Here is a 16,737-nt window from a genome sequence, read left to right as displayed (position 1 = left end):
TGTTTTTTATCCGCAGCAGGGATGGTTATTTTGTACTCACAAGCAAATTCTGTCCTTCAGACTGCAGTCCAGCAGGCATGAACAACAAACCAATCCCAATCTGCTCACCCAGTTTCCACTTGAAAATTAGTTGAAGAGATTGTAAAATGGACTGGACCACATGCCTAAATCTTTTTGAGTTGCACTTGAGATTCTGAAAGTTTTGAAGTTTCAGGAATGGGTTGCTCTAACTTCTGAAATGTGTGTGTTTTACTCTCTGAAAGGCATTCAACTGATTAGTCTTCAGTGTGACTCTGAACATATTTTTTTAATGGGGAAGGAAGTCTGGACAGAGTTCTGCATTTTATTCCTTTCCTGATGGACCAAATACCTTTAGGCAGGGTTGGCCTGAGGTCATAAATGCCTCCCTGTGAACAATGAAAAAGGAACCTTCACACCCTCCACAAGATCATAAAAACTATGGAAAAGCCCAGTTTCCATTTAGGGGTCCCTCTGGTTGCAAGATCTGCAGGTGCTCTTGAACTTTGACTTCATCTGCTGTGGTTTCATGAAGTGCATGGGCACCTGGTATGGTTATTAAACTGAGGTGTCTGAGATAACAAAGTAGAGGCTTTTCTACTCCCCTAATAGAAATGCTGTAACATGCTGAAAAGAAAACACTCTAATAGTGGTGAGTATCTCCTGTCAACTAATTTGATAGTTCTCTATCAGGTAAACCATTTGTGAATACATCGATCCTTTTTATTTTTCACTGTTCTGTCTTAGCTATTCCCAGGATTTCTCTGAAACAGTTGAGCAAAAATTGATTTTTATTTGTTCCACTGGCCTTGTGGAAAATTAGCTTATGAACTGGTTTTTATAGGGAGACTCAAAGCACAGCACAGGTTGAAAAATAAGCCTATAGCAGTCAGAATCGTTGTCTGAAATGTCTTCAGACTGGAAGGCTGAATTTATTGCACAAAACAAGTCCTGGCAATGTGGAGGTGCGCAGTCCTGCTCATTATCACTGGAAAAGGGGAAACCAAAAAGCACAGTAAAAAATTAAATTTTAATAATGCTAGTGATATTTTCTAAATCCTTCCTGACAGAAAGATTCTCATTATTTTTATCTGTCTCAGAGTAGGCTCTTTTAATGCCATCTCACAAATGGCCTTAGCCATGATTGTTTTCTTTTCTTTTAAAGCATTTGGGGAAAAAAAATGAATATATGCTTTTCTATCATTCAAGAAGTGCCATGAAGTGGTAACATTTTGGATAGCACATTTTCAGGAACAATTGCTGAGATGCCTTCAGGTTTTTACAAAAGAGGTCAACATTATTAAGACAATTGTAGTCAACTTCCCATATGAAAAGACACCCAGTCAAATGTAGTGTGAAAAGGGGGAAATACTATAAACTAAGTAATGCCCAATCTCCAATTTAATCACATCTAAAAGCTATAGATTAAAATTGAATCAAGTCAAAGGATATTACATATTTTCTTTCTTGCTTCCTTCCACTTAATATATATTTCTAGACTAATCTTAATTGTTCTCAACTCTGGTATAGTACAAGTTTTCTTTTTTAAAACATGTATTTTCATTTTCTTGAATATGCATAGAATGTAAATGAAACCACACTTATAACAATAACCAGTACACAATCATATATGTTCTTGTCAGGCTTTTTAGCTGCATACAAGCTCCTGCTAGAGTAACAATTGCTTTATTTGTAAGTGTTTTTGTTCATTAACTGTTTGGAAACCAGGATTATATATACCCAGCAGTCTAGAAAACACCAATGTTTTAAAGGCATATCCATCCATCCATCCATCTTAGAGCTATTTCTAAGGTTCCTATCAGGATACCATCTAAGAAACATGGTAGTGTAGCTTGCAGGTACACTTTTGACATACTCTTGTTGGCACTTTGCCATACTGGCTTAAGAAAAAAAAAGTGTGAGACTAAAGGATATACACTTTTAAATGGAGGGGTGCACTCAACATTTTTAATAGCGTGGCCTTACAGTCAGTTACTCAAAACCCGTCTTCCTGAGAAACTTTTTCAGAGTCACGTCTCCCACAGATTCTCTTGTATTAGTCCTTACTGCTCGCCGAGGCAGTGCCGGCTCCAACCAGGCTCTAACAATCATACCTCCGAGGGACTGGTTCCATGGCTTTTTCTCCCCGACACCAACTGGTGTGTGACCTTAATGCATTGCTGTTGAACAGCACAAGAGAGGAGTGCCTTTCATTTGAGTTAATTTGATTTCATTTGCATCATGGCCTGGAATTTTTCAAAGTCAGTTTCCTTGGATTTAACATGTCTTTGTTGATGGTAGTTTTGTATTCTGAATTTTTAATCTGTGAAAGGTGATAAAGATGACCCAAACAAGGGGTTACGGGGAAGAGATTAATGGGATGCTGATCCTTTCACCTCCAGGTTGCCATGTTGCATAGAGTCTTCTCTAGCAGTGGCCAGAAGAGAAGTTGTTCCCTTCTGAGCACTGTATGGTCTGTGTAAAATGAGTTGTTCTCACTTCAGTTCCAGATGACCCTGGCCCAGAAACCCCCACTACCACTGCCATCCTGTTGACATAAACAGGCTATTTTGTTAATGATCTCAGCATGGAGTGAATGGACATGGAAACAATAGGGTTGAGGCACATTGGTGGAGCAGTGCGAAGAAGCAATGCTCTGTCTCAGCCAGTCGGTACATGTTGAACAGAGGAAGAGTATTCTCTATTCCAAAGGTTTATCAATCTGACACCTTTAACTTTTGCATGTTTTCAAAAACAGATGCATAAATGAAATCTCCTTCACTAACAGGAAAACTAGGGCTGTTCTAACTGCTTCCTTCATATCTGAGAGACAAGGTGGGTGAAGTAATATCTTGTATTGGACCGACTTGTTTTGGTGAAAGAAGAAGCTTTTAGACTACATGGAGCTCTTCAGGTCTTTGTAGTTGGCCCTTTGGCCTTTATATCTTCATTTATGCCACTCCATGTGCTCCAACTCACGTATCGAGCAACTGCCCTTTCTTCAAGTCACTCCCAATGTCTGTCTTCCCCAAGGCCATTCAGCAAAGCTCTCTTCTGGATATGTCCACTGAGTTTGCATGGTGACCCGGCATATTATCTGTGATTGCCCATGTCTGAATTATATTATAAGGTCCTCGGGACAAAGATATTTATCTGCTGTACCAGGCAGTATCCCAGCAGTCAATGAATATTGGGTACTTAAAGTCTTACTGTCTGATTTGCATGCCCCAATGTTTGCATGTAGGAAGCATAGCTATTGGTCACCTTTAATTAGGTACCCAAAAACTTAATGGCAAAGTAGTCAACGTAGCCATATAAAATGTGTTCCAATATATGAAGAGGGGATCCTTCCATCCAGAAAACATATCGGATGCACTTCAAGTTAAATCTTAAATGCATGAATTATCATGAAATGCTGTGAGACAGGGCATAATTATATGCCCTGAGTTTGTCATCAGTCTATCTGTGTTCTTGAGGATACTGGTTTTTAAGGCTTTTCTTTCAAGATACAGCCCTGTGTTGTAATGAATGTGTGCTAGCTGATCCCCAAAGCTGTTTATATATATATTTTTTTAACTTGTAGCAGTGTCAGAGATGAACTTCTGCTGGAACTTTTTTGCGGTGTTTGTTTTGTAGTCTTCATTATTTCAGGTTAGGCACACACAATTCTTTATGTATCCAGAGTCTGCACTCGCTCATTTGTGTTCCATATTTTGTAATCCGTTACCCATGATTGCTAATTTTCATGACAATTGTTATTGTACCATCAGTGCTTAGTGGCAAGGCATCATTATTCAGTGCTGGTCAATCAGGCAGTAAGGCATGTGGAAGACATCTGGCTGAACCCATATAGATTTCATGCACTCCCCTGCTAATGAATCCCGTTTTATAAAAAGGTTTAAACACAGTTGGCATCCTTCATGTAAGGTTTGCAATAGCTTATTTTGGAGCTGCTTTGTGTTTATACAGAGCGGATCTAAATATGTCACAAACAGAGTTAGAGCTATTGTGTGTGTGTTTGTGTAGCTATACAGGAGAGAATTTTTTTAAATGTATAAAGCAATACAATTTGTGTCATGGTGGGACCATGGTGTACTGATGTGCAGAAGGCGGCAGTGTTTGGAAATGGATGGTAGGGCTTGTTCGCCAGACCAGCGGATATTGGGTGCATCTCAGAGGTGATCCTCTCGACCTCTAGGATGGAAAGCTGACTATGTCGTTCATCAACTCACAGAACAAAGTTGGCATTGGCTCCAAAGGGAGCCTCTAGGAGGCTTTTCGCTCAGAGGTTAGGCGTTGTGACCAAACACAGGGGAAAGGTCAGGCCTTTCAAAACAGAGGAGTGGGAAACTTGGCAGAAGTGGGCGCACTGTAAGTGTAAATATTTTAGCTTGGTTTGTTCAGCATGAGGTTCCTACCTTCCTGTAAACATCCCCCAGCAATTTACTGTCCCATTAAACTGTAGCTGATAATTTCTCTGTCATTTCAAACCCAAATGTTTGGAACTGGTCCCACTTCCACTTGATGGGACGTTTGTTGAACAAAAAGTAGAATCATTGCACGTACCACGTGTTCTTATAGTTTCAAATATGAATGAAACCACAGAAGTTAGCTCTTAACTCACTCAAATATGCAGATCTATAGCAATGAATTCAGCCCATGAGCTACATCAAGTAAATGGTTAATTCATCGAGTATAACAGCACTGTGATTCATAATGTAAACTTGAGGAATCCTTGATGTTTCAATCACACATTCCTCTTAATTTGGCCATGCATTCTTTTAAAACTACAGTGCGCTTACTTAATAAAATGCAGCATGCAAATGCACAAGTTTTTGCCTTCAGGCATTTTAGGCATGGATGCTTCAGTGGGTGTCTTCTTTCAAGTGTATATTCTTTCTTAAATTATTTACCCTGTAAACATGCTTTGCATTTTCAAAGGCGGCTCTGGGCTCCTCATTCAGTAGATTTAGTTGCGTGTAAGGTAATAGAGATAAAAGTTAGCATATCAATTTTGCCATGCTAATTTATTAGCCTTTTGGCTTTTTGGCAGCAGATGTTGAGCCCCATTTTCCCCCCTTTGGTAGTATTGTTCACTCCCCCACCTTAAATTCCTTGCTGTGTTGCCTACAGCAATACCCACTGGCAGTGTCTGGCTGTGACAGTACAGTAGGCTCCTCTACAGATGGGTCCTGCCAATGCCAACCATTGTTCTACCACTGTGAGCTGGCATGACTACGTGGTATCACTCAAACCCCCCTTTCCACTTGATTTTTTCTTTACTCTGAAGGACTGCCCTTGCTTATTGACTCTGAAACGTGCTGACGCCCAGACGTTGTGTTCTCAGTCTGAGCCACAGTGACCGGATCCAGACTTCAGCATGTTCCCTGTTCTCTAACCCCTCCACAATGTTGTCCTGTTGCTGCAACACCTCTTCATCCATTTTCTGTGCAGCCCTGTCCTCCTGGTACTCTGCATTTGGTTGAATTTTGTTTGTGCATTTGAAAGTAAAACAGTCGAACCCAGCATTTAAAAAAATATATATAAAATGACTCTTTAACTGTAGACTTGGCTAGTAAAACTATATAATGCTTCAGTGGAGGAGTCTTTTGATAACATCCATCCTATTTGATGATTAAATTGTTCCTCTTAACTTTTTTTTTTTTTGCTGCACTGAGCAGAGTAATTCAGATTCCTAGAAATTGAACTTTGATATGTATTTCCTAGACTCACACTTAAACTGAACCTTTAATTATCAGATAGATACAGGTGGCTGCATGTATAGCTGAGTGTCCTTGTGAGGAGGATTTTAGAGACATGGGTGCAGATTAAGTAATCTTGCAATCAGGTGTGCAGCTGGAGAATCAGAAATAAGACTTTGGGAAGGATCATTTTATTTATTTATTTATCTCAGCCTGAAATGATGAAACAAAATTAATTAGGCCAGATACAAGTAGATGATTTAAGCATTCAGTATGTTATGTATGCATTTGCCTAACTATGCGTTAGATTAAGCAAGTTTCACCCACAGTTAATCCTTTGTAAATTAGCATTATGGATGCCTTGGAGCCCTCGTCCCACAAATAAAATGGTTGTCAACCCAGCTGTACTGTATATTACTTAAGGCAGAATTTTTTAAGAGTTTTCATGCTTTTAATCTATTTCACTGCTGAGTTTCAATTTTGCTGAGTTTCTTTTCAGGACTGATGAGGGTGACTGAGTAAATACATATTCTGGTTTTCATGCATCCACTTGGGCAAATCGTTTGTTATCAGGTGTTTTGGAGAGAATGTCACACCGCCATAAAGGGAAGCTGTGCGTTCAGGTGTTACATTGAACTGCAAACCAGGGAGAACCTTAATTAGCTTTATTTTGTTAGACTGTTACATGTTTTTTTAAGAGTGAGAATCCCCCCTCTCCCCTGCCCCACCATCCCTTTGGCAGAGTAAATATTGCCTGTTAAGTTTGAATTAGCTGTCATTGCAAAAGAATTAATGCTGTGTTTGAGCCTTTCTAGTGAGGAAGGGAAAAATAAACAAGACAGATCTTCGTTCAGCTTTAAGTGATAAATGAGGACAAAGCAGGCCATTCATCTCCTGCTAGGAAAGTGGACACAAGCAGTAAAGCAGTTTTGCGGAAGATGTGTCAGCAAATGTGATCATTTTGTAACCTGTCAGGAGGATAGAGAGCTAGTCCTTTTAGAGTGTCACAGGGGAGTGTGTTTGTCTGATGTGACAGTTTTCATCCATCCATTTGCTTTTTTTTTTTTTTTAAAGTGGGGGTGAGTAAGGAGGGAGCTGAAGTTGATTAAACTTGCATCCTTATATATTTATACATTTCAGTACATACTCTATGTATATCCACTCAGGCTCAAACAAAAACCATTTAGCAAGGAAAACTCCCTCTACTCTCTGGACTCTCCTCTTACCTATCACATTTTTACTTTAACAAACTGCATTGCCACCCCCTTTGAAATTTGGGCACCAGAGTGAGTTTAACATATCGCAAAGCATGCTGTACCTCTTCTTAGTGCATGTTTCTTCTTTGGCTGGCTGGACATTTATTTTCTTTTTGCAGTTGTTGACCCAGCAAAAGAAACTAAAATGAACAGGGTGGTTGGGGTTTTTCCTCCTTCACTATTTATAGCCCATTCAGATGATGTGTTACATCCAAGTATGTTTTGCAAAAGTTCCTGCTGCGTGAGGGGCTTCTGGAAATATTGTGCTTCCGTAGAAAGGGGAAACAATATTGTGAAATATTTAAAATCCAAGCCTTATGCCAGATGGATCCAAATTATAGTCTCCATTGTTAAATTTACAAATATATGTATATTTGTGTGTATTATGTATATAAAATTGAGCACTTAATTTCAAGTAGAATCTAAAATGATGCAATTTCTGTTTTTACAAGAGGGGTTGTTCCCAACAAATGTTTGAATGATATTAGGTGTTTGTTCTTCTGGCATCTTTTTTATTATTACTGATTTCCATCTTTTTACTACACGGTAAATGTAACATTTGCCTATTACCGTAAGTGAATGTATGCTACAGAGACAGATGAGGCTTTTATAACATAAGCTTCACAGTTTGACACTTGCTTCTTTATATCATCCTTTTCTTCAAAACTATCTTTTATTCTTCTCCCTTGGTATTTTGGTACAAGTAAGTACCTCACTGACATATGTTTCCTTGGAATCTTGTACCTTAATGGCAAAATCCCCTGAAAATAAGCAAATTGTTCAGGAAACGAGAGAGAGAGAGAGAGAAAGAAACATCGCAAAGGTTACATATTGGTTTAAGAGTCATTAGTGTATTTTTTATTACAGACCACCCTGCCCTGCTTGGATTATATCACGATTTATTATTTAATTGTTTAAACAAGTTAAAAGTGAATTGTAACATGCTGTGTGATTAAATTATTAATTTGTTTAGATTAAGAACTGGTTCTAACAGCTGCATCAGGAAATACTTAGAAACATTAGAACTTGAGAGGGAAAAATAAAAGCATTCCAGAATATGCAGTAGTCTTTATAGGTGCTTCGCTGAAGTTGTGGGCAAATGTTTTATCTCCAAGATACATGATTGAGGTAGGTCCACCTTTTTATTGTTTTACAAATATTCTTTCGTTTTACTGTATTTTTTCTTTTTCTTTTCTGTTTTTTTCAGGATCATCCAAAACCGGATTTTGATAGTTATCTTGGCAATCATCATCTTCTTCACCATCCTGATGGCTATTTATTTTTCTGTCAAGAGACACTGATATCTTGGTTCTTCACTAAACAGCAACAAACTGCTTGTTCTGAGTAATTAAGACAAAGTGGTCACATGAATCACTCTCGCACTGACAGAATCTCCCTGTCTTTGCCGCTGTTCAACTCAGGTGCAAGTAGTGTAAAAATATCTTGTATTATTGATTGCATGTGGATTCATTTTTTCCCTTGTTTTTTTCCTGAAAATGAATGTTTTTGGAATCTTCGTATATGGGTTTTAATATAAAAATCATAACTAAGCAGAATTAATGTGTGTCAAATTTCACACCAGGTGATTCATTTGTAAGTTGCAAGAGTTTGGGGCTGGGGGAAGTGTCTCCACACTTTTCTTTTCTTGTCTTGTGTTGGGTATATAAATATCTAGCAGTATCTGATCTTCTGTGACATCAAAGAATATGAGTAAAGCAGAAACCAAATGATGTAGAAAGTGAAGCTGTCCCATGTGAGCCATTCCTGTTCATAAGTGTCCATAATAAATGTTAAGTAGTTAATTTTAAAAAAGACATCACCTCATGTCAGAGGGTGTTTAATACCTGATGTGAACCTACTACTATATCTGACACAATTTTGCACATCAACTTTCTTTACTATTAGAAACATTTCCATTTGCACCAAGACCCAACTATGATATGTGCATTACTTGCTCAATGTTTAATAGTGACCATGGCACATAGTATTGAATCAGCTTTGCATTGTTCCAATGCTAAGATATGTTCTGGTAAAAAAACAACCAGTAGTCTATTTTAAAGATGTGTAAAAATACTTATCTGTTATTTTCCAGCTGCAAAGAGAACCTAGATCAATATTTCAGTAACAAATACAATAGGATTACATTAAATGCAAACAGAATTAAGGATTTTAAGTATGGGTATGAAAATGAGTTCATGTGCAGAAAACAGTTTTAATGAATTGAATTCAAACTTATCACTGACTTTTTAAATAGAAAGTGTGAAAATGTTAATTTATACTAACAAATGTTGTTCACTGATATATTGTATAAAAGCTTCATCTAATAGGAGATTAGTGTGTAAATGGGATGTGTGTTTCCATCCTGTTGGCTTTGTCTCTTTGGCAGAGGCATCTAGTTCCTTTTGTTTATAAACATGTTCATAGCTCTAGCAAAGGTAGTTTTCTGGTTATGCAGTAAAAGATTTTGCATGATCACATTTTAACTCATTATATGTAATCCATTACAAATTTTATGAATCTAGAGAGTTTGTGAGCCCTTGAACCTAAGCCATAAAATATTTTAGGAGGAGATTTTCAAAGGAACAAAGGGCAGTTTAGGTACCCAACCCCTTTGGAAGTTAATGGGAGTAGAGCTCTTAACTTCCTTTTGTGCCTTTGGAAACTCAGAGATTCTGCCTTTGGACATATCTGTGAAGACACCGTTGATTCCCATATTATCCCTGCTCAAACAGCTGAGAGCAGAATTTGGCCTGAAACATGTTGACTGTCTTTTCTACATAGAAACAAATAACTTGGTTGAAACACCCTTGATTTTACCAACATAAATAAGCCTGTCAAAGCACAGTAACAATATGAACAATGGAAAGATTCACCAGAGAAATAGTACTTATTGAAACCGGTCAGGGCATGCATGTAGTCAGATAAATCATTTAGTGCTGTGTGAGGAGAACTTCAGCCTTTATCTTCTAGTAATGGTGTGAAACTAAGTTCATGTGACATGGGACATGGACAGGGGGTGAAGGGGAAAACTGGCCATCATTAATGGGTATTTATTCAAGGAGGTGGGAGGTGCATATTTCCATAAATCTTTTATCTGAATGACAAACTACTGTAAATCTAAAACAAACAAGAAGCAAATATTAAACTCCTTCCACTTACTGGACATTCCTGGTATTGATGAAGTGAGCTGTAGCCCACGAAAGCTTATGCTCAAATAAATTTGTTAGTGTCTAAGGTGCCACAAGTCCTCCTGTTCTTTTTGCGGATACAGACTAACATGGCTGCTCCTCTGACACCTGGTATTGTTTCAGTGATTATTGTGGTGGGAATCTGTTCAAAGCTACTTAAATGAGGCCTGCGACTGGGCTGCGCACTCCATTTAGGCACCTGCTGGTATCACCAAAAATGCTCAGTGGTAATTGGATCCCACAGCCTCAGTATAAATTTGGAGTTTGGGATCTCATCAGTTATCCCCATTGGGAAAGGAACAAGAGACAAAGAAAATACCAGACTAGCTTTACTCCAGATGAGCGTGACTCACTGCACTTTTCATGCCACCGTCTCATGCATACGGCCCCGACACCTGCTTAACGATGTAAATATAAACGAATGCACAAGTGTCTTGGGATCAGTATGTTATGGTCCTCAAAATATGGTCCCATTGGTCGTTTTTACATTTTCACCTGCTCTGGAAATGAACAGGTTGAGCACGTTTATTTCTGTGGACGTTTTGTGACTTGGATTAAGAGCGTAGTTGGAACTAGTCAGCTGCACAGTGGGTTGGTGCTATAATACATGAGAAGCAAAATACCCACCGGTAGAGTAACCCTTTCCCCCCGCCAGGTTCAGACTTCCCCTGAACCACTTTTGTCACGTCTTTAGTGGATCTATGTGTGAATCTAAGTACTTACAAATGTAAATCTCAGAGAGTAAAACGTTCTTAATGTTTCAAGTCTTTGTCGAAAATGACAAATTAAAACACATGCATGCTGCTGTGAGTAAAATTCATACTCACTAAAGAGTTCCACTAGCGGAATCGATAAACTAAGTCTATGCTGATCCAAAATCAAAAGCAATTTAATTAAAGACGCTTAAGTTTTAAAGAGTTTTAAATGCTATACGTTTTGGGAAAAATATCAGAAAATGTAGCATGACTGACGTCAGTTCCCATCTCTGGGATGGAAGGCCATTTGCTATTCTGTTTAAGGCAGGCTGGATTGTCTTATTTTGGAGCCAGCTTGGTGGGGGGTTTTCTTTGCTGCTGCTTCAGAGCACTGAGCTTCAAAGGCTGAAATTAATGGTGAACAAAATTGTGCGGCTCTGACCATCCCATGCGGGGCAAACCCATTGAGGGTTATCATTAAGTAAAGAAATAAAGGGGGAAAAAACCTGCCAGTTCCAAAAAAACCCTCATCAGATAATGACCTCTGTGATTGGGTTTTCATTACCAAACAGCATCCAGAGATTGTGTGCCCCGTAGAAAAAAAAAAGGAAAGAGAAAGAAAGAAAGAAATAGCAACACTCTCTCTCTCTTTTTTTTTTTTTTTGCACATCTTTTCTTTAAACCTGTCAGATCATTTCAGTATTTCAAATCCGAGGAAAACAGCCTGCCTGCTGCTGTATTTGAAGTTGTAATGGTGTCAAAAAGTCACGACTGACTGACAGCCGTCAGTCCCAGAGGAGCTCATTAAATCATAAAAACTTGACAAGGAAATAATTGAGCATCACTGGCAACTTGGCGCCTATTTAGACGTTTTTATTTTCTTTCATTATTAGTCCCCACCATTACGTTCATTAACAAATTGCATTAAACAACTGTTAAGGGCTAATGATTTGTTTATCGCTTTTTTATTATTATTATTATTTAAACATTAGCTGCGTCATGTGGTACCTCAGCAGCCTCATGCTATCATCTGACTGAATATTTTTCCACTCGGAGCTCTGGGTACTGTTGGAATATGAAATAGATTATTCATTACCCTCCTCTTTGCCACTGATTTGGTTTCATGTAGCGTCTTCCACAGAGAAAGATGAAAACTTGTCAAAAATAGGTTATATCTTATTCTAAGGGCAACAATAGCAGCAGGTACAGGTACACTTTAATATTTAATTAAGGTTGATGTTAACCCCTTTAAATGACTTTAGCTGTGAGTTATATTCAAGTGCAGAAGAGAAAAATAATTGTACTTAATTTGCAACCTGTACAGCAGGCAGTTCATCTTGGAGTTACTAGCAAATCTATAGAATAATTTTAAATAATGAAATTTCCAATCATAAATATTTATGTCCACCTTTTTTGACATAATCACAAATTAACAACTTTTTGTACACACCCACATACAAATAATTCTTGTCCTTTTTTTTGTTTTGAAATGCACCATTCAAATTTCAAGATCTGGACAGGACTTTCTTTGGGGGAAGGAGCTATACAGGAATTACCAATAAGGAAATTGTTGACTGTGGTCATAACTTACATAGTTGCGATTCTAGCCTGTCAACAGCCTATAATCTGCTTGGAGATTTTTTTATGGAATATGTAGTTTGGAGAATTTGGGTTCAAGAAGCTAAAAGTTAGTGTTACTTTTTATAGGAAAAATATTTATTTTTATTTGTGTGTGTAGTTTCAGTTTTTGATGGTAAATAATCCTATTATGGTAGGAAGAAAATTCAAACTTTATAAATATATGTATAATTTCAGGATGGTAAAATCTATCACTGAAATAGTCAAAAGCAAAATACATGTTGTGCTTTCTTTGGTTTATAATAACCCATCTTTGTTCTCTTCTTATTCTATACATTTGAATGCACAGTGTGGTTAGAGATACGGTATAGTATTTGAAGTGCATTCCTGTCCAGGTGTTGTCGCAGAGATGGTGATATAAGAAGTGGTGGTACTTCATGAGATATCACCCAGTAAAGCCATTCTATTCAGTGAAGTTAGTCTGGCACTTTGCACTAACTCAGATAATAATTGTCATCTCCATAGTCATATGAGGCTAGGGAAACACCAGATGAATATTTTACCACCAAGTCACTGGCTTTTGGTCATCATTACAAGCCCTAAAGAGCTGTATCTGTCCCACCACCAATAGGCATCTTTGGTTCTGTTCAAAGGACTCTCCATTTGTGTTCATGTGAATATAAACTTATGTGACATATGTGCATATGCAACACATATGCACATGCTTAGACTAAATATAGCAGGAAACAAACATGCACGTTGAGGGAGAAACACTTTATCATCCTGAAGTGATGTATTTTATTTGTCACACATAAATAATTAAGGCATCTACAGGGGGAAAAAAACTATATACTGTGATACAGTGAACTTGTGCACTCAGTCATTCCCTTCATCCAAACAACTGCCTTTGGCATGAATAACAGCTTGGCTGATATGAAGCACTGTATTGATCTGTTGCTCAAGAAAGTCCACTGATATTTCCTTGGACTTTTCCTGGAGGTATGGCCATAAAAGCTCAGCAATGTTGGGATCCGTTGCTTCTATCTCCATCTCTTCCCAGATGAGTTCAATAGGGGACAGATCCAGAGAGAGCGGTCAACTCTCAATCTGTGCTGCTCTCTCTCTCTCTCTCTCTCTCACACACACACACACACACACTCACACACAGCGTTACCTTTTTCTGTTTGAAAAACTGCTTAGGAATCAAAGTCAATGTCATATTGCATGACCAAAAAAGTATCCATAGGTGGAGGGGCATCTCTGGAAAACTTTGTGATAGTCCACTTTGCCCAGAGCACCTATAATTTTGTCTAAACCTCTGACTGTAAAGCCATTGTGCTGATATGGCCTCTACTGCAATGTAAACCGGAAATGTGAACTCCCATGTCATCAACAGGAGGTTCCCCTTCACCACCCATCTCTCCCTGTTTTCAGCTCTGTGGAGATTTACTTAGTTTAATTCTGAGATCCTACGTGGGATAGCATGAGTTCTAGCCAGATTTTTGTAAACTTTGCTTTCTCATTCCAAGAGATTCAGGTACTTACGACCCTCCATGATTAGCTGGATACCCACTCTACAATACAGGGATGCTAGGAAGGGGAAGGTTTATATATTTAAAATAAAAAGTGTCTTCATAACAATTTCAAAAAGCCGAGCTAAAAATTGTACGGGGGAGAAGGGGGGTTTCACTGCTTTCTTGTACGCAAGATGTTCACATGATAAGCCCTGCTTCTGCATGTCAATGGTGTTCTGAGTGCCATTGTAGCTACCTTTGCTTTGGCCCAAGTACAAGCCCTTGCTATTTTGTTGGTTTCCGCCATTCAGCCCCTTCACCTGTTCAATCACCCTATTGTCTAGTAAAAGTTACTATGACTGCTGAATGGATTAATTAAACTCTATGACTGTCACCACAGCGAGCAACGTAATAGCAGCACAAATGCACTCCGGCTGTATTTGTTGCCTGTATTTATTTATTTCTATGGATTCTTTGCACTGAGAGAGCCTGTAGAAGCCCCATTGGAGGGATTGAACTCTGCTGTGCTAGATACTGTCCACGCACACACACATCAGTATGACACTCTATTGCCTCGCACCTCTAAGTGATTGTAAAATGTCACCATTCTGATCTGGTAGCATAGGACACTCACAAGTATACCTGGTTATGTGAGGTGTTGGCAGTGGAGAATCAGCCATATATTACTGAGATAATTATAGTCTCACCTAGCAGCCAGGTAAAGGGTGTATGCAACAAGTTCAGAGTGCTCCAAGAGAGAACAAAGGGTCCTTTTGAATGTGGGTGTCTCCCACTCAAGTGCACCTTCAATACCCAACTGGGGCACAGCATGTGATCAGGTGATGTAAATGCCGAGAAGGGTGTGCCCATGAAAACTTTGTACCTCTCTCTGCACCTGTGCATCTCTTCAGAGTTGAACTCATTTGTTTTACTTAGCAATATTTATATTAGCAGTATTTACTCTGGTGAATGCTATAAAATGGGAAGGTTAAAACAAGAAATGGTGCCATAAGCAAGGGACCATTCACTGCAGTGGAAAAGCAGAACTCTCTATGGGGGAAGGGTAAATCCCATAAAAACCAGTTAGGTCCTTTATTTCAGAAATATCCTAAAAAAACCTACCTTCGGGAAGTCAGATGGTTGGACCCGGTCATCCACATTTTCAGGAGTGCCTTCTGATTTTGGGTTCAGAGTACCTGCCTTGAGATTCCATAGACCTGATTTCTAAAGATGAACACTTGTCTTGTACCCATTACCTTAGGTTGCACTGCAGCTTCTCAGCACCTCTGAAAATCAGGGTCTAGGTATCTCAGGTTGGGCAGCCAAAATTAATGGACACTTTTGAAAATTTGGATTATGATCTACCTGACCTGTATACGGGATGGACTGTGTCTACTGCTAGTGCTGAGGGAGGTTCTGATGTTCTAGTTCTGACTCTGCTACTGACATATCGTGTGACCATGGGCAAGTCACAAAGTCTACTCTTTGCCTCAGTTTATCCATCTGTTGTTATAGTACTTACCTACCTCACAGGGGTATTCTGAAGCTTAATGTGTTTGTAAAGTGCTTTGGGATCCTTGGATGAAACGTGCTATGTAAGTGCAAAGTGTATATATTCTACCTTATTACACATAGGATGGTCATGCTTGAAATAAATATCAAACAAGAATTGGTAAAAGCCTAATGGATTCCATTCTACTGGTTTTTAACAGCTTTTTTAGTATTGAAAAGATCTGGAGACTCAAAGATAGATGTTCTTTCTGAGCTTGTATGTTGTTTCCTCTATCTTGAAGCGTTTTAATACATGGATTGAAACTTGTCTGCTCTGCCTGTAGTTTCTTAGAACCTCTCTGGAAACTCAAGAATTAATTGTCACAGATATCTCTACACCAGGCAGAAGGTTGTTTTTGCTCTGTTCTAGCAAAGGAAGCACACTAGTGTTTCTCACACACATGGCATCAGAACTCTACTCCTGCCCTGAAAATACCAGGTCCCACACTTAGGGTAGAATTCTTTCTCTATACAGAGAACCTCAGCACAAACCCCTTGTACCACTTAAATCCCAGTGAAGACGTCAAAATAGGGCCTAAGTGGCACTATAAGTAGGTATTATGTTAATCCTCTGGATTGGATAATATTCCCATTAAAGAAGAGACATAAAATAGAGAATGTGACAAATTAGCACAGGAATGGTTCAGTTGTTTGTTCCTCTTTTGATACAGCCAAACCTTGACGTACTTTCTCCCATTAAGATCAGGGGGAGTTTTGACTGGGCAAAACAGAGTAAGGACTTTCATGATCTGGTCTGTAGATAAATTCTAAATTTTGGACTATCACTTAAATTGTCCTTCCTCTTGCCGCTGCAATAGAGGAAACCAGATCCGCTGAAAGTTATTTTCATAGATTCCAAGACCAGAAGGGACTATTGTGATCATGTAGTCTGACCTCCTGTAAAACGCAGGCCAGAGAACTCCCCCAAAATACACTATGAATGATGGCGTCAACAATTTGGATCTTAAACTGGCTGTTGCGAGTGTGAGCATGTGTGCTTTTCTGAAATCTTCTGTACTTATTTTAGCTGTCCTTGCTACATCTGCTAAGAATATGAAATTCAGCTATTGGTTAAGGTAAAAAATAGCTAAGTGCACAAATTCATTTGTATTAACAGTATTGTTTACCTTGTACTGTTTGTCTTGTACTTGCCTTCAATCCACAGCTCTGTTTATCTCCAGCTTGATAAATATGAGGTGCCATGCTCCTGCCACCAAACATCAACTCCAGGCACC

At 38.7% G+C, this 16,737-nt stretch overlaps 1 protein-coding gene across 6 annotated transcripts in view; it reads left to right on the top strand.

Annotated features, from left to right (window-relative positions):
- VTI1A (vesicle transport through interaction with t-SNAREs 1A) overlaps positions 1–11,486 on the top strand; it is a gene marked incomplete at its 3' end in the record, with an annotated part of 343,356 nt that extends 331,870 nt beyond the window's left edge. For 3 of the 6 annotated variants that reach the window (XM_084635045.1, XM_084635044.1, XM_084635043.1), the window contains one exon: positions 8,184–11,486. In XM_084635045.1, the coding sequence (XP_084491171.1) occupies positions 8,184–8,277 (94 nt within the window). The remainder of the gene's footprint in view (positions 1–8,183) is intronic. The other 3 variants (XM_084635048.1, XM_084635047.1, XR_014712499.1) reach the window with 2 other exon arrangements.
- Between the last annotated feature and the right edge of the window lie 5,251 nt (positions 11,487–16,737).

The sequence above is a fragment of the Lepidochelys olivacea genome (assembly GCF_965140295.1).
Source record: "Lepidochelys olivacea isolate rLepOli2 genome assembly, chromosome: 7".
NCBI classification, from domain to species: domain Eukaryota; kingdom Metazoa; phylum Chordata; order Testudines; family Cheloniidae; genus Lepidochelys; species Lepidochelys olivacea.
This window is presented reverse-complemented; position numbering and strand designations above follow the sequence as displayed.